At 39.9% G+C, this 21,153-nt stretch overlaps 1 protein-coding gene across 11 annotated transcripts in view; it reads left to right on the top strand.

Annotated features, from left to right (window-relative positions):
- Positions 1-21,153, top strand: part of PCYT1B (phosphate cytidylyltransferase 1B, choline) — a 126,179-nt gene that overhangs the window by 54,455 nt on the left and 50,571 nt on the right. For all 11 annotated transcript variants that reach the window (XR_007460462.1, XM_049643623.1, XM_049643617.1 and 8 more), the window contains one exon: positions 7,582-7,698. Coding sequence is in view for 10 of the 11 variants with exons in the window: in XM_049643623.1 (XP_049499580.1) it covers positions 7,582-7,698 (117 nt within the window). In the remaining variant the exon portion in view is untranslated. The remainder of the gene's footprint in view (positions 1-7,581; positions 7,699-21,153) is intronic.

The following is a 21,153-nucleotide window of genomic DNA, read 5'->3' as shown; positions in this document are numbered from 1 at the left end:
GGGTACTCCAGGCAAGTGGAACAGGAGTAGTGAAGGCACAGAGGTAGAGCGCTGTGTGGGAATAAATGAGTGGCGTTACAGCTGATGGGGATGGAGTGAAAAAAAAGACTAGCTGAGCAGGTCAGCCCCGGGACACTGAAGACGGCATAACTCGATGGTTTCCACTCACCATGGCAAAAACCAAACATCAAACCAAGCAAGTTAATAGAATCCATGGGACAAAGGACGGTTTGCTTAACAATAGTAATAAGAATGGGTAGTTATTAGGTGCTTACTCTTACCAAGTTCTTTGGATATATCATTGTCATTTGACCCTCACCCCTCTATGGGTTAGTACTTACAGAATTTCCCAGTTGAGGAAATGAAGGCTATAGACAAACCATGAATCTCGCACGGCCAACAAACGGCAGCGGTCCTCACTGGACATGCCTGGGAATCACCTGGAGGGCTTACTAAACCAGATGGCTGGGCCTCGCCCCCAGAGTTTCTGATGGAGTCCCAATGGGGCGGGGCTTAAACACTTGCCTCTCTAAACAAGTTCCCAGGTGCTGCTGCTGCAGGGGGACCCACTTGAGAACCACGGGTGGGTAGTTAAGCTGGGATTTGACCTCAAACCGTGGGTGTTCCAGCTTGATCTCGGTCGTGACACCCTGCTTCCTTCGAAGAATAGCTTCAAGACAGTGAGGTGAGGAGGAGGACAAGCAAAGTTAATAAGCTTTGAGAAAGGCAAGAAGAGGCTTGGGGAGGTAGCTCAGAGCAGCTAAACCAGGGGTTCCTGGACTTACGCATGCAAACAGCCACTTGGTAAGTTTGTTCAAGAGGCAGATTTCCTGCTCACTCTCCCTTACCCTTGAATCTGGGCTGGGGCCCAGACGCCTGCATTTTTTAACTAATAGCCGGGTGGTGGTGAACTTGGTGGTCTACAGACCATACACTGAGAAATGCTGATCCAAGCAATAAATCCAAAAGCTGCCATGGAAGTCCAGGTGGTTATGAAAGGTTAAGTTAAAGGCTGAGCTTCAGGCCACAGAAGAAGAGGATGTACTTCTCTAGGAAAGGGAAGTAGAACTTGCTTTATATCTGGTAGGTGCTGTGCACTATACTCGATCTCATTGGGTCTTGGCACAAACTGGCAGGTGGGTAGTACCGTGTCCTTTCTTGAGAACTTGGAGAATGGAAAAGTAACTTGTCAAGTGTCCCAGCTGACCGGGTGGAGCTCGGATTCACCCCCAAGTCTCTTTTACCTTAAATCTGTGCTATGTTTACCATAACGGGCAGCCCGGTGGGGCACGGGCCACAGCAGACGGGGGAGCTCCGTGAAAACACAGGCTTTGCATCGGAGGGTGGAAGGTGTGTCAAACAGTCTGTGAGCTTCTGTAGTGGCAGGACTGTCTGCCTTGCTCACTGCTGTTTCGCCAGCACCTAGAGACATTCTTGTCAAATACTGTGTGCTCAGTAAATATTTTGTGAGTGACTGAGCGAAGGGATGGGAGTTTGGGACAGGAGAAGGAACTTGCCCTCTGGATATAAAATCAGAGAGTTGGGTGTGATGCTCTGAACCAGCCTCAAGCTGATTGGGTGAGACTGGGCATCTGTACATTGTCTAACTGCCAAGCAGTTTAAACCTGGAGAACCAAGCTAGGATAAGACGGTGGTGTATTTTGAAATGGCTCTGGCCCGGGCTCTGTGGAACATGGGTCACCACAGGAGGCGTGAGATGGAGCAAAGGTGAACTCTTAGTCATAGAAGAGAAATTCTCTGTTATCTCAGGTGATGACCCTGGGAGGTTATCCGAGAGGATCGGTGATGTTGATGGGCACCTGGGGACACAATTCTGTTAGAAATTCCTTTACTTAGAACGTCTCACGTCCATATTAAAATGCAATGAGACGTTAGCTCTTTGATTACCCACAAGGCACATATTAGTCTTAGATCACACTCTAATAACCACTATTTTATTAGAGTAGTGGTCCTCCTATCTGCTTAGAATCCCCTGCATTGTTAAAGCAGACTTCACCTGCAAGGTTTCTGATTCAGTCGGTCTGGGGCAGGACTCGAGAATTGGCATCTCTAACAAGTTCCCTGCTGTTGCTAATGCTGCCTGTTCTGGGACCTCACTGCAAGAACCATTGATCAAGGGTACCCGTTGCTAATGGTTGGAGAGAATGACAGGGAGATTATCCACATATAATTGTGAGAGCATTATACTGTTAGTAGAAAAGCTCAGAGAATTTTTAAAAATCTGCTGTTTGACTACTTTTTAAGAAAATAAGAAGAACATCACTGCTTTTTTGGAGTGTTTGGTAATTTTCAAGACTAGTAAGCAATTACCTTTTTGTGGTGCTGTCTTGAGCGTTCCATCAAAAAGACAAAGCAGACCCACATTTGGGGTTTATAATGTACTTCACGATTATAGCTCTAGTTGAAGTCTTTATCTCCTTCACTAGCCCTATTTGATGACTTAATACAATTGCCTACAATATGGTTCACGACCTTAGGTGTACCCAAACAGGGGTTGGCGTATATGTTCTAAAAGTCGCAATGACAAACTCTGCTCATCACCCTTTGCTCCTGGAGGACGTCTGTCAGGCCATAAGGGTGATGAAGCCACAAGAGGAGGAACACGCTAGAGCAACGGGAATTGGCACCTTTGATCTTAGCTCAGCTAGTGCGTTTGTATAACTGTGAACCTACAGGGTTTCGTACATATCCGGAGACTGTGAATCTCTCCTCTGTCTTCACACAAAGTCCAAGTGATTATTTCATAGGTCCCTTTTCAGTAGAGCTGCCTTTTTCTTCAAAGGAAATTTAGTTCTAATTGCCTATTTTCCCTCTCGAAGGGGGATTTGTATTGTTCTATTTCCATGGTGTGTAGTTTGCCAAATTAATTTTTCAAGAGCTACCTTAATGAATTTTGCCTTATTTGTGTGCACCTGTACTATAATTTACTTAATTTTTCTTTATACTTTTTAAAAAATTTAAATTTAATGTATTGAGAAAGTAAACATCAATCACTGTCAGTAAATGCTGGGCTATAAGTAGAAGGAAATTAGAAAGTTTATATAAAGCTATCATAAACTTGAGAAAATATGTAACTATTAGATCTTTAAAGATTAATTTTTCTGCCACCCTTCTTACACATCAGTTGTACACAAAAACAATACTAGTTACCATAATTAGTAGATGTTTAGTACCAATCTCTCTTTTTAAAAAATTTATATTGGAATGTAGTTTTCTAGAAGGCACCATGAGTTAGAAGAAAGGGCAATGAAGTTTTGTTTGATTTTTTAAAGTGTTTATTTATTTAAAAAATCATTTAATGTTTATTCATTTTGGAGAGAGAGACAGAGAGTGAGCAGGGGAGGGGCAGACAGAGAGGGAGACACAGAATCTGAAGTAGGCTCTAGGTTCCAAGCTGTTAGCACACAGCCCGACATGGGGCTTGGACCCACAAACCACAAGATCGTGGCCTGAGCCGAAGTCAGATGCTTAACCGACTGAGCCACCCAGGCGCCCCGGTATGGTTGATATGTTTTTAAATTCTTTCCCATTCTAGGGACATGAAGTAGTATATCACTCCAGCTTTAATTTACATTTCCCCAATAACCAGTGATATTGAAGATCTTTTCATGAGCTTATTTGCCATATATATATATTTATATATTTATATTTATATATATATATATTTATATATATATATATTATTTGCCATATATATATATGTGTGTGTGTGTGTGTGTGTGTGTGTGAAGTGTCTGTTCAATTTTCTTGCCCTTTTTAAAATGAGGTATTTGTCTCATTATTGAGTTTTGGAAGTCCTTTTGTATTCTAGACACAAGTCTTAGATATACATTTTGCAAATATTTTCTTCCAGTGTATGACTTCCCTTTGTATTTTTGTAAAAATGTAAAGATGTGAGTTTTGAAGTAAGGCCCAATTTTATTTATTTATTTATTTATTTATTTAGCTTTATGGTGTGTCCTTTAGGGCCCTATTCAAGAAATTTTTGCCAAACTCATACTCACTAAGATTCTCTCCTGTTTTCTTCTAGAAGCCTCACAGCTTTAGCTCATACATTTAGGTCTATGATCCATTTGGAGTTAATTTTCATATATGGTGTGAGATGTGAGGCAGGCATAGCCCCCTTAACCATTTCATTTGTGTATAAGTGGTGAATAAGTTAGAAAATTTGGAGTATAAGATCCAAGCAGTTAAAATGATGAGATTTTCCCACAGTGCTATACTGTGGTCATCATTTGCATCCCTGATTCTCAAGCACATATTCAGCATCCTTTTGGTGTTGGGTGTAGTTTATTACATTGAAATTATTTGAAACTTGGCAATCAGCCTGTGGCGTACAGGTAGGCATTTTATCAGAACATCACATTTATCTGATTGACTTTACTCTGTCAGTTCAGGATTAATAGGAATTTATTTGGAATACTTGTAAAAATTTATAATAGTCTGTGGGAAGAAAATTTATGATGCCATTGTATTTATTTTCTATGCTGCATAACATATTGCCACAGAATTAGTGGCTTAAAACAATGCAGATTGATTATGTCATAATTTCTGTGGGCTGGGAGCCTGGCTTAGCCGAGTCTTCCGCTCAGGGTCTTACAAGGTTGTATTCAAGGTGTTACCCAGGGCCCATTTCTCATCTGGAGGCTTGATGGTGATAGATATGCTTCTGAGCTCACACGGGTTGTTTGCCTGCAATGGTAAAACTAAAGATCTAGCTTTTTGCTGGTTGTAAGCCGGAGGCCACCTTCAGCTCCTAGAGGTCACCTGCAGTTCCTTACCATGTGACCCTCTCACAACATGATAGCTGGCATCTTCAAAGCCACCAAGAGAGAGTGAGTCTGCTAGCAGTATGGAATCTTCTCTACGATAACATAATTATAGGCGTGCCATCCATCGTGTTTGCCATATTCAACTGGTTAGAAAACTTCCAGGTCCCGGTCACATTTCAAAGGGAGGAAATCACACAAAGGCATGAACACCAGGAGGCAGGGTTCCCTGGGACCCACCCTAAGGTCTCTCCACCATGGCCGTGGAATAGTTGTGTTCTCACTTGTGATCATCACAAAACCCCCAGCTTCACAGGCCAGTGGTTTCCAACATAAATGCCCTGGAGAATTCACAAGTGCCTAAAAGGATGTCCAGAAAAACCTGAAACAAAAGATTAAAACAAATAAGCATACAAACTAAAAAAAGCCACACTGTAATAAAAAAGTTATTATAGAGCATTTCAAACATACACAAAAGTAGAACAATATAATGAACCTTCGTGTGTCTGTTATCTATACCTAACGCCCACCCACCAATGCCGGTCTTGCCCCCGCATGCCCGCATCCTCTGCCCCCTCTTGAATTATTTGAAACAACGTCCTAAGCTTTCTATCATTACATCCATAAGTATTTCTGTATACATGTCTTAAAAACCCAGTTTTTCAAAGCATGACCCCTATACCATTATCGCACCTAAAAAATAACAGTAATTCTTTAATATCACCAAATAAGCAGTGTTCCAATTTCCAGTTACCTTATGTCATCGTTTATTTATAGTTGTTTTGAACCCAAATCCAAATAATATCCATACGTTCGATATGTTGGAAAGTGTTTTAAATCTCTAATCTGCACATCCACTTCCATCTTTGTCTTTTTTTTTTTTTCTTGAAGTGCTCCTTTGTTGAAGAGATTGGTTTTGGTGGGGGGTGTTTTGTTTTTTTTTTTTTTCTTTTGGACCCACATGGTTTCCCAGTCTGGAAATTGCTGACACACTACAATTTTAAAAAGTGAGCTTATTGCAAAATCAACCCCACAAATACTCTTCAAAGATTTACTAAATGGTCTTTCTCTCGGTAATTATGTCATCTTTCTTTACTTTTCTTTCCTCCCTGCTTCCTGAATTCATTTATCTTGATCACCTCTGAATCAATAACAAAAAGTTTTGCAAAACTGCCATCTGCTTTCCCCTGGGATTTATATCTTAAAACAAATTTTCCTCAATTGAATTCAAATTGAATAAGAGCATTGAAACCAAGGATCCCTCATTAGACGGTTTGTTATTTCAAAGCATTTTCTATTTACCATGGCTTATTTAGAATCCGGTATAATCCTGTGAAGGCAATTCTGTTTGTTCAAGATGGTGTATAATTGGGAATAATTGCAATTCCCTATCTGACATAAAGTCTCTTGAGTTTTTTTTATTAGAGAAATTTAATTTATTAGAAACATTGTACCATCTGAATCTATTAATGGAACATTCCTTTTAATTTATATTCCAAATTAATGAGGTTATACTACATCAAGAAATCATCACAATTTTAAATCTGTCTTACAGATCATTCAACAGAAGTTTGCATTGATGATTTCTTTTTTTTTTAATTTATTTTTACAACATCATTAGAATACATGTAGGTAGTTTTAAAAATCAGTAGGACTCGTAGGTTTTTTTTATAAGCCTAACAACTCAACAGTCCCTTTCCCTACCTGCCCTAACCCTGATTCTTATTTCCTTTAGACACTAAGCATTTGACAATCAACTTGCCAAAATGTTGTGGACTTCTCTCATCTACTGTCATTGCCTTTGTTGTTTCCTCTGCCCTTGGGGAATTAAACCTTTTAATTTTTTACAATTTTTTTTGGGGGGGGGGATTGTACCTTTTTAAATCTTTCTCTGTAATTCTTGTATTTGGGAAGAAGTAGAGATAAATGTGTATATGTTCAGTTTGCCATATTTAGCTTGTAGTTTGCCATATTTTCACTTTGTAGTTCCTTTGTTGAGAGTTCAGAATGGATAAAAGTTGTCACTCAACCCCTCTCCCCACTGTGTCTCCATCTTACTTGAGGGGGTGGGTCTTTGGGCTTTCTCAGCCAAGTGTCATCCTGTAGTTTCTGGTACAGTCTCCTGGCTCCCAGGAGCTGTGATAAAGTGTGTCCCTCTTCATCATGGAATGGCTCCTCCCAGAATACCATATGCCACAGTGAGAATATCTCTTGAGGCCACTTCACTCTTGACCTTTCTCCCTCAGAGGGACTGTAGTGTTGGTCGCTGGCTGGCAACCCTGAGGACCACCCCCACATGTAACTTTTGCACCCTGATTCTTCTGTCTTTGGGGCACACGCCCTGCCCCCATCCCTTATGATGCCAGAGAGGTTAGGTAGTGACCTTTGTGCAGGGTATGCTGGTAAATGTTGAACGGTTGGCCCTCTGGAGGGAAATACACCCAGATTTGTAGCATTTGCCAATTTCTGTGGTGTAAATACTACCCCAGCTGATTTCGGGCTGCCAAAGTGACTTGGAGTTGGGAGGAAAGATGCACACCAGTCTCTCTAAGCAGAATGAGCAGACCCCTGCACAACACTGCCTTTGGGCACAGGTCTTGGGAGCCCTCACTCAGCGCTGCCAGACTCAAGAATGAAGTAATTGCATGCACCAATAAGAGACTGATGGTACACAGACCTTGTGTTTTATCCACGTAAACTTTCTTACAGTGCTCAACTGATGTTGGAAGAATCAGGTAACTGGGCTTCCTTACTCTGAAGTTCTGTTGATGATACTTTTTTTCTCCCACAGTTGACAGGCCTGTCAGAGTTTATGCCGATGGAATATTTGACCTCTTCCACTCAGGTCACGCAAGGGCACTTATGCAAGCAAAAACACTGTTTCCCAACAGCTACTTGTTGGTTGGAGGTAAGATTTGCTTTTTCTCTTTGTCTAGAAAATTCCTTTATAATGTGCTCCCTGAAAAGGACCCCTTTCAGAGTTCCATTATTAAAATCTCACATTGTTATCACTCCCAATTCAGCCAATACTGGCTCACTTGTTTGCTGCCTGAAATTTAAACGGATGTTTAAAAAGCCATAGGGGAAATTACTTCATGGGATTATACACCACTGATTCCCAGAGAGGGACAGACAAATAACACCATCATGTGCAACGGCTTCATGTTTTCCACTAATGCCTTTCTTCTCGTGATTGACACATGAACCAATTTCTGTTTCTAAAATTTTCTAGAGGGCTAGGAGAAAAGCAATATTATTCTGATTTCAAAGCATAGAGAGCTGGGGCTTAAGAATGATTAAGGGTAAACAAGGTCATTGTCTGTTTCTTTTGTATGGCCCACAGGTTTTGGGATGATGTTGAGCTAATGGTTGTTGCTTACAACAACCCCAATTAATGGCATTTACATACAGTGTGTTAAAGAAATGGAGATTGATATGCCTGGGTGATCCTAGTTCACAATGAAGGAAATGAGCTAGTTCATAAGCTTCTGGAAGAAGAGTGGTTAGATGTGGATTGAAATTTCCCCCCTCCAGAATGCCTACTGATTTCAGTTTGGGTAAAAGGAATAGTGGCTGACTAGGGAGACCTGTATCTCACCTTGTAGCTTCTGGAAGCACCATATCCTTTCATTGTGATCAGATTTTATGCCATTACATGAATTAGGCACCATCAACCCTCACGCCTGTACAGTGAAGGAAAAGGTGCTGGTAAGAGACCGTGCCTCTCTTTTTAAAAAATATTTTGTTACCTTCTCTAAGTTTAAGACTACCTTTTGGATATTTGAGAGGCACCTTTCTGCACATTTTACTGAGGATGGTGAGCACGTGGTTATTGAATGGAGTTCTTTCCAGAAGGAAGAGATGATAAAAGGCAATGATTACTGGACATGCAGAGGAAACCCAAGGCAGGCAGAGAACCCATCTCTTCTTTTCTTTTTATCTTGAGTGGAAAGCCATTTCTGGAAAGAACGCTACCATCCGGAGTATGGTCCGATGCTGCTGAGGCCCCTGGGAGACCTCTGCAGTGTTTTGGTGACCCAAGTTTGGAGGTGGCTAGATGTGGGTCACATGTGGGAACGCTAGCCATGGCTCTAGGTGATCATGTTAAAGGTGATAGAGGGGTGTGTGGTATCGGAGCTCGGTCACCATGAGTGGCATTGCCATGGCAAACACATTTTGGTAAAAGTGTGGATGAGAGAAAGTACAGTCTCCCTTTGTGTGTGGTAGTTGTCTTCCTCCAAAATTCAGCCTCTATCACAGCTATTCCAGAAATACTGTGCGATTATATGTAAAACAAAGTTCTAGACTCAAATGACTTAAAATAATTATGCATGGACACTCACAAATCCTGCTTGTTGTGGTAAAAATCTCCTCTGGAGCTGCTCCACCCCTTGCAAGATGTTTAGCTTCATTGGCGCTCTTCCCACTAAATGCCAGTAGCTGTCTTCAGCCACTGTGACCACGAAAGATGCCCCATAAATTTCCAGAAGTGGCTTCATAGGGGATGATGAGGCCCTTGTTGAAAACCATTGTCTTAGACTAGGAGTCTTCAAACTTTGTTCCCCACAAACCCTAAAAGAATTTTGAAAAACTATATACCTTCTCGCAAATTAAAAAAAAAATTTTTTTTAATGTTTTATTGATTTTTGAGAGAGAGAGAGACAGAGAGACAGAGAGACAGAGTGCAAGCAGGGCAGGGGAAGAGAGAGAGGGAGACACAGAATCCGAAGCAGGCTCCAGGCTCTGAGCTGTCAGCACAGAGCCCGACGCGGGGCTAGAACTCACGGACCGCGAGATCATGACCTGAGCCGGAGTCGGACACTCAACCGACTGAGCCACTCAGGCGCCCCTTTTCTTGCAAATTTGTAAGTTGACATCTAAAATTTTCTGTCCTAAGTTTAAATACTTGTGAAAGATGTAATTTCTGTAATCTTATCAATATTGACATTTTCAAAAATCAATAAACTTTTTTTAAGGGAAGTTTCACGTTCACAGCAAAATTGAGCAGCAAGTACAGGGAATTCCCATATAGCCCAACATGCATAGCCTCCACCACTGTCAACATCCCCCACCAGAGCGAAACATTTGTTACAGTCCATGGAACCCACATTGACACGCCATTATCAAGCAAAGTCCATAGTTTACATTAGACTTCACCCTGGGTATTGTACACTCTGTGGGTTTTGGCAAATGTATAATGACGTGTATCCACCGTTGTGATACTGTACAAAATTAGTTTTACTGCCCTGAAAATTCCCTGGGCTCTGCCTATTCATCCTTCTCTCCTCCCGGCCCATGGCAACCACTTCTTACCATCTGTATAGTTTGTTTTTTTTCCAGAATGCCATATAATTGGAAGTATACACTATGTACGTTTGTCAGCTTGGCTTTTTTCTCACTTAGTAATATGCATTTATTTAATTAGTTAGTTAGTTTTAATATAATTTATTGACAAATTGGTTTCTGTACAGTACCCCCTGCTCATCCCAACAAGTGCCCTCCTCAGTGCCCATAGTAATATGCATTTAAAGTTCCTCCATGTATTTCATGGCTTGTTAGTTCACTTCTTTGTACTGCTGAATAATACTTCAGTGTCTGGATGTACCACAGTTGATCCATTTACTTACTGAAGGTCACCTCAATTGCTCCCAAGTTTTGGCAATTATGAATAAAGCTGCTATAAACACCCATGTGCAAATTTGTACGTTGACATAGGTTTTCAACTTCTTTGCCCAGGAGCATTATTGCTGGATTGTATGTTAAGAGTGTGTTAAGTTTTGTAAGAAAGTGCCAAACTGTTCCAAAGTGGCTGTACCATGTTGCATTTCCTGAAGCAGGTGCATGATAATTGCCATTTCTCCATATCCTCACCAGCATTTGATGGTGTTGATGTTTTGCATTTTGGCCACTTTAATAGGTATGTAGTGGTATCTCATTGTTGTCTTATTTGGCAATCCTTGGTGACATATGTTGAACATCTTTTTATATGCTTACTTGCCATCTGTGTATCTTCTTTAGTGAGGTGTGTGTTCAGATCTTCTGTCATTTTTTAATCTGGTTGTTCATTTTCTTATTGTTGGGTTTTAAGTCCTCCTTGCATAGTTTGGACAGCAGTCCTTTATCTTTTCCAAATATTTTCTCTCAGTTTGTGTTCTGTCTTCTCATTTCCTTGACATTGTCTTTCACAGAGCCACAGTTTTTAATTTTAACTAAGTCCAGTTTACCAATTATGTCTCTGATGTTGTATATAAAAAATTACTGCCATACCCGAAGTCGTCTAGCTTTTCTGCTAGGAGTTTTATACTTCTGCATTTTACATTTAAATCTATGAACCATTTTGAGTTAATTTTTGTGAAGAGTATAAGATTTGTGTCTAGAGTAATTTTGTTTTGCCTGTGGGTGTCCAGGTTTTTTTTTTATCACCATTTGTTGAAAAGAGATGGTCTTTTCATGGTCATGGTATATAATTCTTTTGACGCATTGTTGGATTTGATGTTTTTTGTTGAAGAGTTGTGCATCTATGTTCATGAGAGAACTTGGTCTGAGTTTTCTTTTCTTGCAGTGTCTTTGTTTGATTTTGGTATTAGGTTAATACTGGCCTCATTGAATGAGTTAGGAGGTATTCCCTCTGCTTCTGTCTTCTGGAAGAGATTGTAGAGAATTGCTATAGTTTATTCCTTAAGTGTCTGGTAGAATTCACCAGTGAACCCATCTGGGCCTGGTGGTTTCTCTTTTGGAAGGTTATTAGATATTGATGCAATTTTTTAATAGATATAGGCCTATTCAGATTGTGTATTTCTTGTAGTATGAATTTTTTTTTTAATTTTTTTTTTAACATTTATTTATTTTGAGACAGAGAGAGACAGAGCATAAAGGGGGGAGGGGCAGAGAGAGAAGGAGACACAGAACCGGAAGCAGGCTCCAGGATCTGAGCCATCAGCCCAGAGCCCGACGCGGGGCTCGAACTCACGGACCGCGAGATCGTGACCTGGCTGAAGTCGGACGCCTAACCGACTGAGCCACCCAGGCGCCCCTCTTGTAGTATGAATTTTGACAGCTTGTGTCTTTCAAGGAATTGGTCCATTTCGTGTAGGTTACCAAATTTGTGGGCACAGAGTTGTTCATAATAGTCCTGTATTATCCTTTCACTGGCCACAAGATTTGCAAAAATGTCCCCTCTTTAATATCCTATATTAATAATTTGTGTTTTCTCTTTTTTTCTTAGCTTAACCAGAGGCTTATAAATTTTATTCATATTTCGAAAGAACCAGCTTTTGGGTTCATTGATTTTCTCTATTGATTCCTGTTGTCTATTTCATTAGTTTCTGTTCTGATTTTTATTATTTCTTAAGCTTACTCTGAATTTAAGTTGTTCTTCTTTTTCTAGTTTCCTAAGGTGGAATCTTAGATTATTGACTTTAGATATCTAGGCTTTTTACGCTTTATTTTTTTCTAATATATGCACTTAATGCTATAAATCTCCCTCTAAACTTTTTCCCCTGAATTCCACACATTTTGATAAGCTGTGTTTTCATTTTTGTTTACTTCAAAATATTTAAATACTTCCATTGAGATTTATTTTTTTACCCATGTTATTTAGAAGTGTGTTATTTAGAGGCGCCTGGGTGGCTCAGTCGGTTAAGTGTCCAACTTCGGCTCAGGTCATGATCTCACGTGATCTCCGTGAGTTTGAGCCCCACGTAGGGCTCTGTGCTGACAGCTCAGAGCCTGGAGCCTGCTTTTGGAGTCTGTGTCTTCCTCTCTCTCTGCCCCTCCCCTACTCATGCTCTGTCTCTATCTCTCAAAAATAAAAATAAACATCAAAAAAAAAAGTGTTCTATTTAATCTCCAAGTATTTTGGGATTTTCCACCTATGTTTTCATTATTGATATCTAACTTAATTCCATTGTGGTCTGAGAGCAGACATTGTATGCCTTCTATTCTTTTTTTTAATGTTGACTTATTTTTGAGAGGGGGGAGGGGCAGAGAGAGAAGGAGACAGGGGATCTGAAGCGGGCTCTGTGCTGACAGCAGTGAGCCCAATGGGGGACTCAAAGCCACGAACCATGAGATCATGACCTGAGCCAAAGTCAGATGCTCACCCAACTGAGCCACCCAGGTGCCCCTGATTTCTATTCTTATAAATGTGTTACGGTTTGTTTTATGGCCCATAATGTTGTCTGTTTTGGTGAATGCTCCATGTGAGCTTGAGAACGATGTGTATTCTGCTGTGGTTGGATGAAGTAGTCTGTAGTATTAATTTTATTCAGCTGATTGACGGTGCTGTTGACTTAAGCTATGTCCTTGTTCGTTTTCTGCCTGCTAGGTCTTTCCATTTCTCATAGAGGGTATTAAAATTTCCAACTCTTATTGTGGATTCATCTGTGTTTCCTTGCATTTCTCTCAGTTTTTGCCTCATATATTTTGACTCTCGGTTGCTAGGCACGTACACATTAAAGGTTTCTATGTCTTCATGGATTATTGACACTTTTATCATTATATAATGCTCCTCCCTTCTTGATAACTTTCCTTGCTCTAGAGTCTACTCTGTCTGAAGTTGATGTAGCTATTTTCACCTTTTTTTAAAAGGACATACTCAAACAGTATTTCCATTTTTTTTAAGTTTATGTATTCATTTTGAGAGGGAGAGAGAACGTGCAAGTGGCGGAGGGGTAGAGAGAGAGAGAGAGAGCAAGCGAGAGAGAGCTGTGCTGACAGTGCTGAGCCAATGCAGGGCTTGAACTCATGAACTGTGCAATCATGACCTGAGCCCAAGTCAAGAGTCCAACGCTTAACCGACTGAGCCACTTAGGCGCCCCTGTTTCCACTTTTTTTGATTAGCGTTAGCATGCTGTATCTTTCTTGATTCCTTTACCTTTAACGTATATATGTTTTCATATTTATTTATTTATTTTAAATTTTTAACGTTTATTTATTTTTGAGACAGAGAGAGACAGAGCATGAATGGGGGAGGGGCAGAGAGAGAGAGAGAGACACAGAATCGGAAGCAGGCTCCAGGCTCTGAGCCTTCAGCCCAGAGCCCGACGCGGGGCTCGAGCTCACGGACTGCGAGATCGTGACCTGAGCTGAAGTCGGACGCTTAACCGACTGAGCCACCCAGGCGCCCCTATGTTTTCATATTTAAAGTGGGTTTCTTACAGACAACGTACAGTTGGGTCTTATCTTTTGATCTACAATCTCTGTCTTATAATTGATAAATGTAGACTGTACATGTTCCAAGTGATTATTTAAATAGTTGGTTTAATATATACAATATTTTTTGTTTTCTATTTGTTGGCTTTGTGTTTTGTTTCTGCTTCCGTCTTTGACACTTGTTCTGCCTTTTGTGTTTTTTTTAATGTTATTTATTTTTGAGAGAGACAGAGACAGAGACCATGATTGGGGGAGGGGCAGAGAGAGAGGGAGACACAGAATCCGAAGCAGGCAGCACAGAGCCTGATGCGGGGCTCAAACTCATGAACTGCAAGATCATGACCTGAGCCGAAGTCGGACGCTTAACTGACTGAGCCACCCAGGAGCCTCTGCCTGGTTTAAAATTTATTTTTAACATTTATTCATTTTTGAGAGTCAGAGACAGAGCATGAGTGGGGGAGGGGCAGAGAGCGAGAGAGGGAGACACAGAATCTGATGCAGGCTCCAGGCTCTGTGCTGTCAGCACAGAACCTGACGCGGGGCTTGAACCCACTGACCTGATCATGACCTGACCTGAAGTAGGAAGCCCAACCAACTGAGCCACCCAGGTGCCCCTGCCTTTTGTGGTTTTAATTGAGCATTTAATATGATTGCATTTTCTCTCCTTTCTTAGCATATCAATTACACTTCTTTTTTCACTTTTTTAGTGGTTGCCCTAGAGTTTGTAATTTATAGTCTAAACTAACCTAAGTCCACTTTCAAACAACATTTTACTAGTAGTGCAAGTACCTTATAAAAACAAAATATTTCTTACCCCTCCCTCTCATTCCTTGTATCATTACAGTCATTCATTCGTAACTGAATATATTGTTGTGGTTATTATTTTGAACAAACTGTTATCAGATGAATTAAGAATAAGAGAAATGAAATGTTTGCTCTTACCTTATTGGTTCTTGAATGCTTCTCCTTTCTTTATGTAGATTTGAATTGCTGACCTACATCATTTTCTTTATCCCTAAATAACTTTTATTTTAAAGAAGAAATTTTTAAAACATTGCTTGCAAGGCAGGTCTACTTGCAACAAATTCCCTCAATTTTTGTTTGTCTGAGGAGGTCTTTATTTCTTCTCTTTTGAAGGATAATTTTACAGGGTGCAGAATTCTAGGTTGGTTGGAGTTTTTCTCTCAACACGGAATATTTCACTCCATTCTCCTCTTGCTTGCATTGTTTCTGTGGAGACATTGTAATTTTTATCCTTGTTCGTCTGTAGCTAAGGTGCTTTTTCCCTCTAGCTTGCCCTGAGATTGTTTTTCTTTGGAATTTTTCCTGTTCACTGTTCTCTAACATTTAAATGAAATGATTGGGATTTTGTGATTTGTGGATGAATATATCACTGCTAGAATGAGACAGGGTTTAACATTGATTTTATTCCTATTTTTCCTTATTATAGATATCAGTGCTGAAGTATTTTGTTTACACAAATATTTAGACAGGAATGGAAGAAATTTGTTAGAGTGATGCCAGTCGGTCTTTGAACTCCTGAATTATTTGCCGTGTATCACAAAAAGAATTTATTGTTGTCAACAAAATAATTGTAATGGTCTATCAAGTGACAATTTATTAAGGTTCTCTTCGGAATTTGAGGCAAGCAATGGATTAGAAATGACCCGACCCACAGGAAGATGTGTTCCAAGCTATTAGAATCAGTGGCTTTCTTTTTTTCTGGGAAGTATAACAAAAAGGCTTTACCAAGACTTACCAAATGGTTCTTATTTCTAACCTTTACTCTTTTACTTGAAAGCAACTTATTTAACCAGATACACTGAGAAAGGGTTGGGGAAATGGAAATATTGGTAATTTCATTACACTGTTGTCAATCCACTAATCTTTGATAAAATGGTTTTATCATTTTCTTAAAACTTAGAAAAAACCTAAAAAACCTTGGGGCTGTGGTTTTTGTTTACTAAATCTGCAGAAAACACCATCTAACCTAAGTAACCAAGCTAGTCCTCACTGTCAAACCTGCCAAAAACCTAGAAACTAAGAAAAAGTCTTTTCAATTCAAATATGTTAATGTATTTCTGGAAGTCTTACAAAAAACACTGAGAAATACATTATAAAATGCATTGTATAAAATAGAATCAGTCAAGATTAAAATGATATAGCTCTAATATAATAAGTTACAAACAAGACAACAAATCACTATGCTTAATTTATAGTGATGCAGTGTAATTTATAAGTAAAATAATACCATATTCATAAGGAGAGACGTATGGTAAAAAGACCTGTTATTCCTTCTCTACCGGTGTGTGTGTGTGTGTGTACTTAAACTCTGGTGTTTGACTTTTGGGAAAAATTAAATAAAATCAAATGTAAAAATCAGAAATGACCTATCTTTATTAGACACCATGGGTATACATACTTCTATGTATTTAAGAATAGAAAAGGGAATATACTACTAAAAAAATAAATTGGCAGTAGATATTTTGTGTAGGAGAAGGTATAAAATAATACACCTTTTAGAAGAAGAAATAGGGTAAGCATTATCTGTAAATGGAATAAATATTTTATAATGTGATCTGATAAAATAGATTTTAACTTCCTTTTAAAATGCATGCATATGAAATATGAAAAAAGCATGTAAATGTTTTATCTACATGTTTATTCCAATGTATTTTGAAAAAAATGATAATTCTAGAAAATATTCCAGCTACATTTCTAAAATGCAGCAGTATCAGCCTGTGCAGCTTTGCCTTGTGGAGTTGATTTTGAAGTGAATAGCTGGCAAAAATGCTTACTTTGAACTAAAAGAGAGAAGGCATTTCCGGGACTCACCGTGAGTGCTGAGAATAGCTGGGGAAATGCTTACCCTTCACCATATGAAAAAGCCATTTTAGCATTCAGTATTTCTTTCCATTGCTCCTTTTGCTTTGAATTCCTGGGTCTTATCACTCAAGATCCTTATGTCCTTTGACAATAGTTACGGGAATGAAAATGCAAAGTTGTTAGGCAACAGTTGGCATTATTCCTTACTCTCCCATAATGAGTTTGTAACACCCGGCTTTACCTGTAACAGAAATGTTTTAGGACAGGAAGCTTTTAGAGGTTCATGGTGTTTGCAGTAGTCATTAAGCAAGCTTTCCCTTCGGTTTGGCCTGAAGGCTTAACCCCCTGCCCCTTGCCATGCCACAGAGTAAGATTCGGATGGTGTCTTCCTTTTGCATAGTGGAGTAAGGGTGGTTTTGGACACAGAGGCTTTCTCTGGGACCATGAATTTTAAGAAAGTATACCCTTGGAAGTTGAGGATCTGAAAATTGAGTCCTTTAAAGCCTCTTGTGTTTGGATATCATTTGAAAAGTCTTTGTGTATCCCCAGGGGTATGTGTGTCCTAGTTTGAAGACCATTACTTTTAGACTATCTTGAGTGTCACAAACCACCTTAATGGCAGACAATTCTGTACTGAGGAAAGTTAGGGAGTCTTTTACAAATAGGTGTTTTATGTTGTTGGTTGAAAGACTGGCCCTTGCAGTGATGTGTGTAGTCAGCAAATAAAATGCTTAGGGTGAATTGAAAGAACGTGCTGTATTAATTGTGGGGCCCCTGACATCTATGGGTAGGTTTGTTGTAGGGGCTCCCGTGGGTGGAGCATGGGCTTTGCTCATGAAACCACTCTGGTCAGGGTGAGTGCACAGAAAGGCGGCATAATACTTGGTATTTGGTAGAAATAATTGATTCAAAGACCAGAAACTGTGATAAGTGGTAGTACTACAATCTATTTCTCAACCTCAGGCAATAACAGACACAAAATGCCATGGTTTTGTACAATGATTATAATACTTGGATTTCTAATTTTGTAAGCATTATGACCAGTAATACTTTGAAAATTCATTTATGTAAGCTTACCTTGTTGACATTATTTTAGCGAATTGAAACTACCAATTGTAAAGCCCTTTTTTCTTTTTAATTTAACTGCTAACATGGGGTGCCTGGGTGGCTCAGTCAGTTAAACGCCCAACTCTTGGGTTTGGCTCAGGTCATGATCTCATGGTTCATGAGTTCGAGCCCTGCGTTGGATTCTCTGCTGTCAGTGCAGAGCCTACTTCAGATCCTCTGTCCCCACCACTCCCCTGCTCGTACATTCTCTCTGTCTCTCAAAAATAAACATGAAAAGAAAGTAACATCATTTAACAATAAACAACAGGTGTTGGCAGGGAGGTAGAGAAAGGGGAACCCTCTCCTACTGTTGGTAGGAATGCAGATTGGTGCAGCCACTCTGGAAAACAGTATGAAGTTTCCTCAGAAAGTAAAAATAGAACTATCCTATGCTCCAACAATCGCACTACTAGTTTTGTTCTCAAAGATTACAAAAATCCTAATTCACAGAGATACATGCACCCTGATGTTTATAGCAGCATTATCTACAATAGCCAAATTAAGGAAAGGGCCCAAGTGTCCATCAACTGATGAATGGATAAAGATGTGGTATATACAAACAACGGAATATTACTCGGCCATAAAAAAGAATGAAATCTTACTGTTTGCAACAACATGGATCGAGCTAGACAGTATTACGCTAAGTGAAATAAGTCAGAGAAGAGAAATACCATATGATTTCACTCATATGTGGAATTTGAGAAACAAAACAGATGAACATGGGGGTCAGGGGAGGGAGAGAGAACCAAGAAACAGATTCTTAACTATAGAGAACAAACTGATGGTTACCAAAGGGGAGGTGGGTGGGGGGATGCGTGAAATAGGTGATGAGGATTAAGGAGGGCACTTGTCTTGATGAGCACTGGGTGTTGTATGGAACTGTTGAATCACTCTAATGTACACCTGAAACTAATATTATAGTGTGAACTAGAATTTGAATAAACAAATAATAAAAAGTTAGTGTCATTTAAAAACAAGTCAAGAAGTTAAAATTTATATTAGATTTTTTTCCCTAAAACAGTTTTTAAGGATATGGGTCACCCAATGCCTACTTCTACCTCATTGGAGGGGAATAAAAAAATAATAATGGTGACACTATTCCTACTATAGTAGACATAAAAACTCCATGGACTTGGGTTTATGCTGTCTTGTACTTGAATTGAAATGAAATATTCTGCTAAGACTCCACTTTGCCTGACTGGTGGGAAATAGTCTCTCAGTCCTTGCTGGGCCCTCTTCACCTCTGCGGAGTCCAACGAGATGTTAAAATGTTTACAGAAACAAGAGAGGGCTTTCCAGTCTCGAGCCCAGCACTGTTGAGCCTGCAGTGTGTGGAATCCCAGTGCCTGGGGCTCCATGTCGTCATCCCTCGTGAGGCTCTGCCACCAGCCCCTGCTGCTCGTGGGATCCTCAGACTTTTGGCCTCTTCCTCATTTGGAGGAATCTTCTCTTTGTCTGTTTCCTTACAGAATTCCTCTAAGGAGTTCTGGCTTGGAGAAAACAGCAGCCAGGAAGGCAGGCGTTTGTACCAGCAACTTTAACTTCACAGCTTCCATGGGAGAGTTTCTTCCAAGAGGCTGGACACCTGCTTGGAGTGGGAACAGGAAGATAGCCCCAAACACAAATGAATATCCACAGTAATGGTTTCATACTACTCTTAAAAAAATGGCAAATGTTTTTGAGCATTACTCCTCACATCATCATATTCAATTTTCAAAACGTTGCCATGTTTTAAAGACAGTTGATGGAATCTTAAGAGACTGAGTGATTTTCCTTGTAGCAAGGAGCAGAGCTGGGATTAGAACCCAAGTCTGTTTGGTTCCAAAGTTGATTGATTCCTTATGTTAAATTTTCTCTCCTACAGAGTACTGGTAATATTTCATTTTGAACATAGTGAGCTGCCAGTATAGGTTAGCTACAGTACGAGCTCCCACGTAACTCAGTGAATTCATCCATGGAGCATCACTGCTCAGAGGTCTCCATCTGGTTGTCAGTGTGCATTTGCCAAGATTCAGGAACAACAGTGCTGCTTTGGGCGTAATTAATGTTTAGACAATAACTGGTCAGCATGTTCAGCTGCTTCTTGAGGTCACTCCTGGGATATGAAAATAGGACCCCGGACTGACATAAACATCCTGTTTGTTTTCTTCGTGTTTTGTCAGGAGGCCGTTATTTCAGTCATCTAGAAGTTATACCATATTGCTCAGGTGCAGGTTCAAAACGCGGGGAGGATATGACCCAGCCTAGTTTTGTGTTGTTTAAAATAGAAAATTGATGGATCTGAAATCCATTTCTGCTCAGTATGATTGTTGAGGTAGTGTTTTAATAAAGTCCTAACTGAATATTTAAGAAGTCTTAGATCAATATTTAAATTGGGTATCTTGGCCCATAAATAATTGCTATTTATAGTCATAAATCAGTGCGTTCAATGAATCAGTATAACATAGTCATCATGGCCCTACTATCTGCCACCCACCACCCACCCCCCCAAACTGGAGTGATGGGTGATTCAAAAACAGGCTGGGTTCTTTACTCAAGATGTTCATAACATGCTTCAGGGGCTTTTGAATGTTGCATACATCAGAATTATCCCTGAAGCTTGTCAAAAATAGAGCTGCCTAGGCCCTACTCTAGACTCAGTATCTTAGTTCATTTGGTCTCCTAAACAAGACACCCCAGACTAGCTAGCTTAAAAACAACACAAGTTTACTTCTCACAGTTCTGGAAGCTGGGAACTCCAAGATCAAGGTGCTAACATGGTGTCCCTCTAGTGAGGGCCCTCTTCCTGATTCATAGGTCTTGCCTTCTTGCTGTTTTCTCACATGGTCGAACATTCTAAGGGAGCACTCTGTAGTCTCCTTTATAAGGGCACTAATCCCATTCGTGCGGGTTCCAACCTCAAGACTTAAGCACCAAAGGCCTACCTCCTAAATATCATCACCTTTGGAAGTTAAGATTTTAACAAATGAATTTGTGGGGAGACATTCAGACCATAGCACCCACTGAATCAAAATCTCAGCGAGTGGGACCCAAGCATCTTTATATTTAGCACGTTCCTTAGGCAGCTCTGATGTTCATCAAAGTTTTTGAGCCCACCACATGGTTGATGGTGTTTGGGTCACATAAACCACTACAATGTTTTCCATATTGTATTCTATATGTGTCTATACATCTCAGGAAGGATGTATAGGTATACACGTGTATCTAGAGATACACCAGTCTCTTAATTTTATATATATATATATATATATATATATATATATATATATATATATAT

This window comes from Panthera uncia, chromosome X, assembly GCF_023721935.1.
Source record: "Panthera uncia isolate 11264 chromosome X, Puncia_PCG_1.0, whole genome shotgun sequence".
NCBI lineage: Eukaryota > Metazoa > Chordata > Mammalia > Carnivora > Felidae > Panthera > Panthera uncia.
The sequence above is the reverse complement of the archived record's forward strand: the minus strand, read 5'-3'. Positions and strand labels throughout refer to the sequence as shown.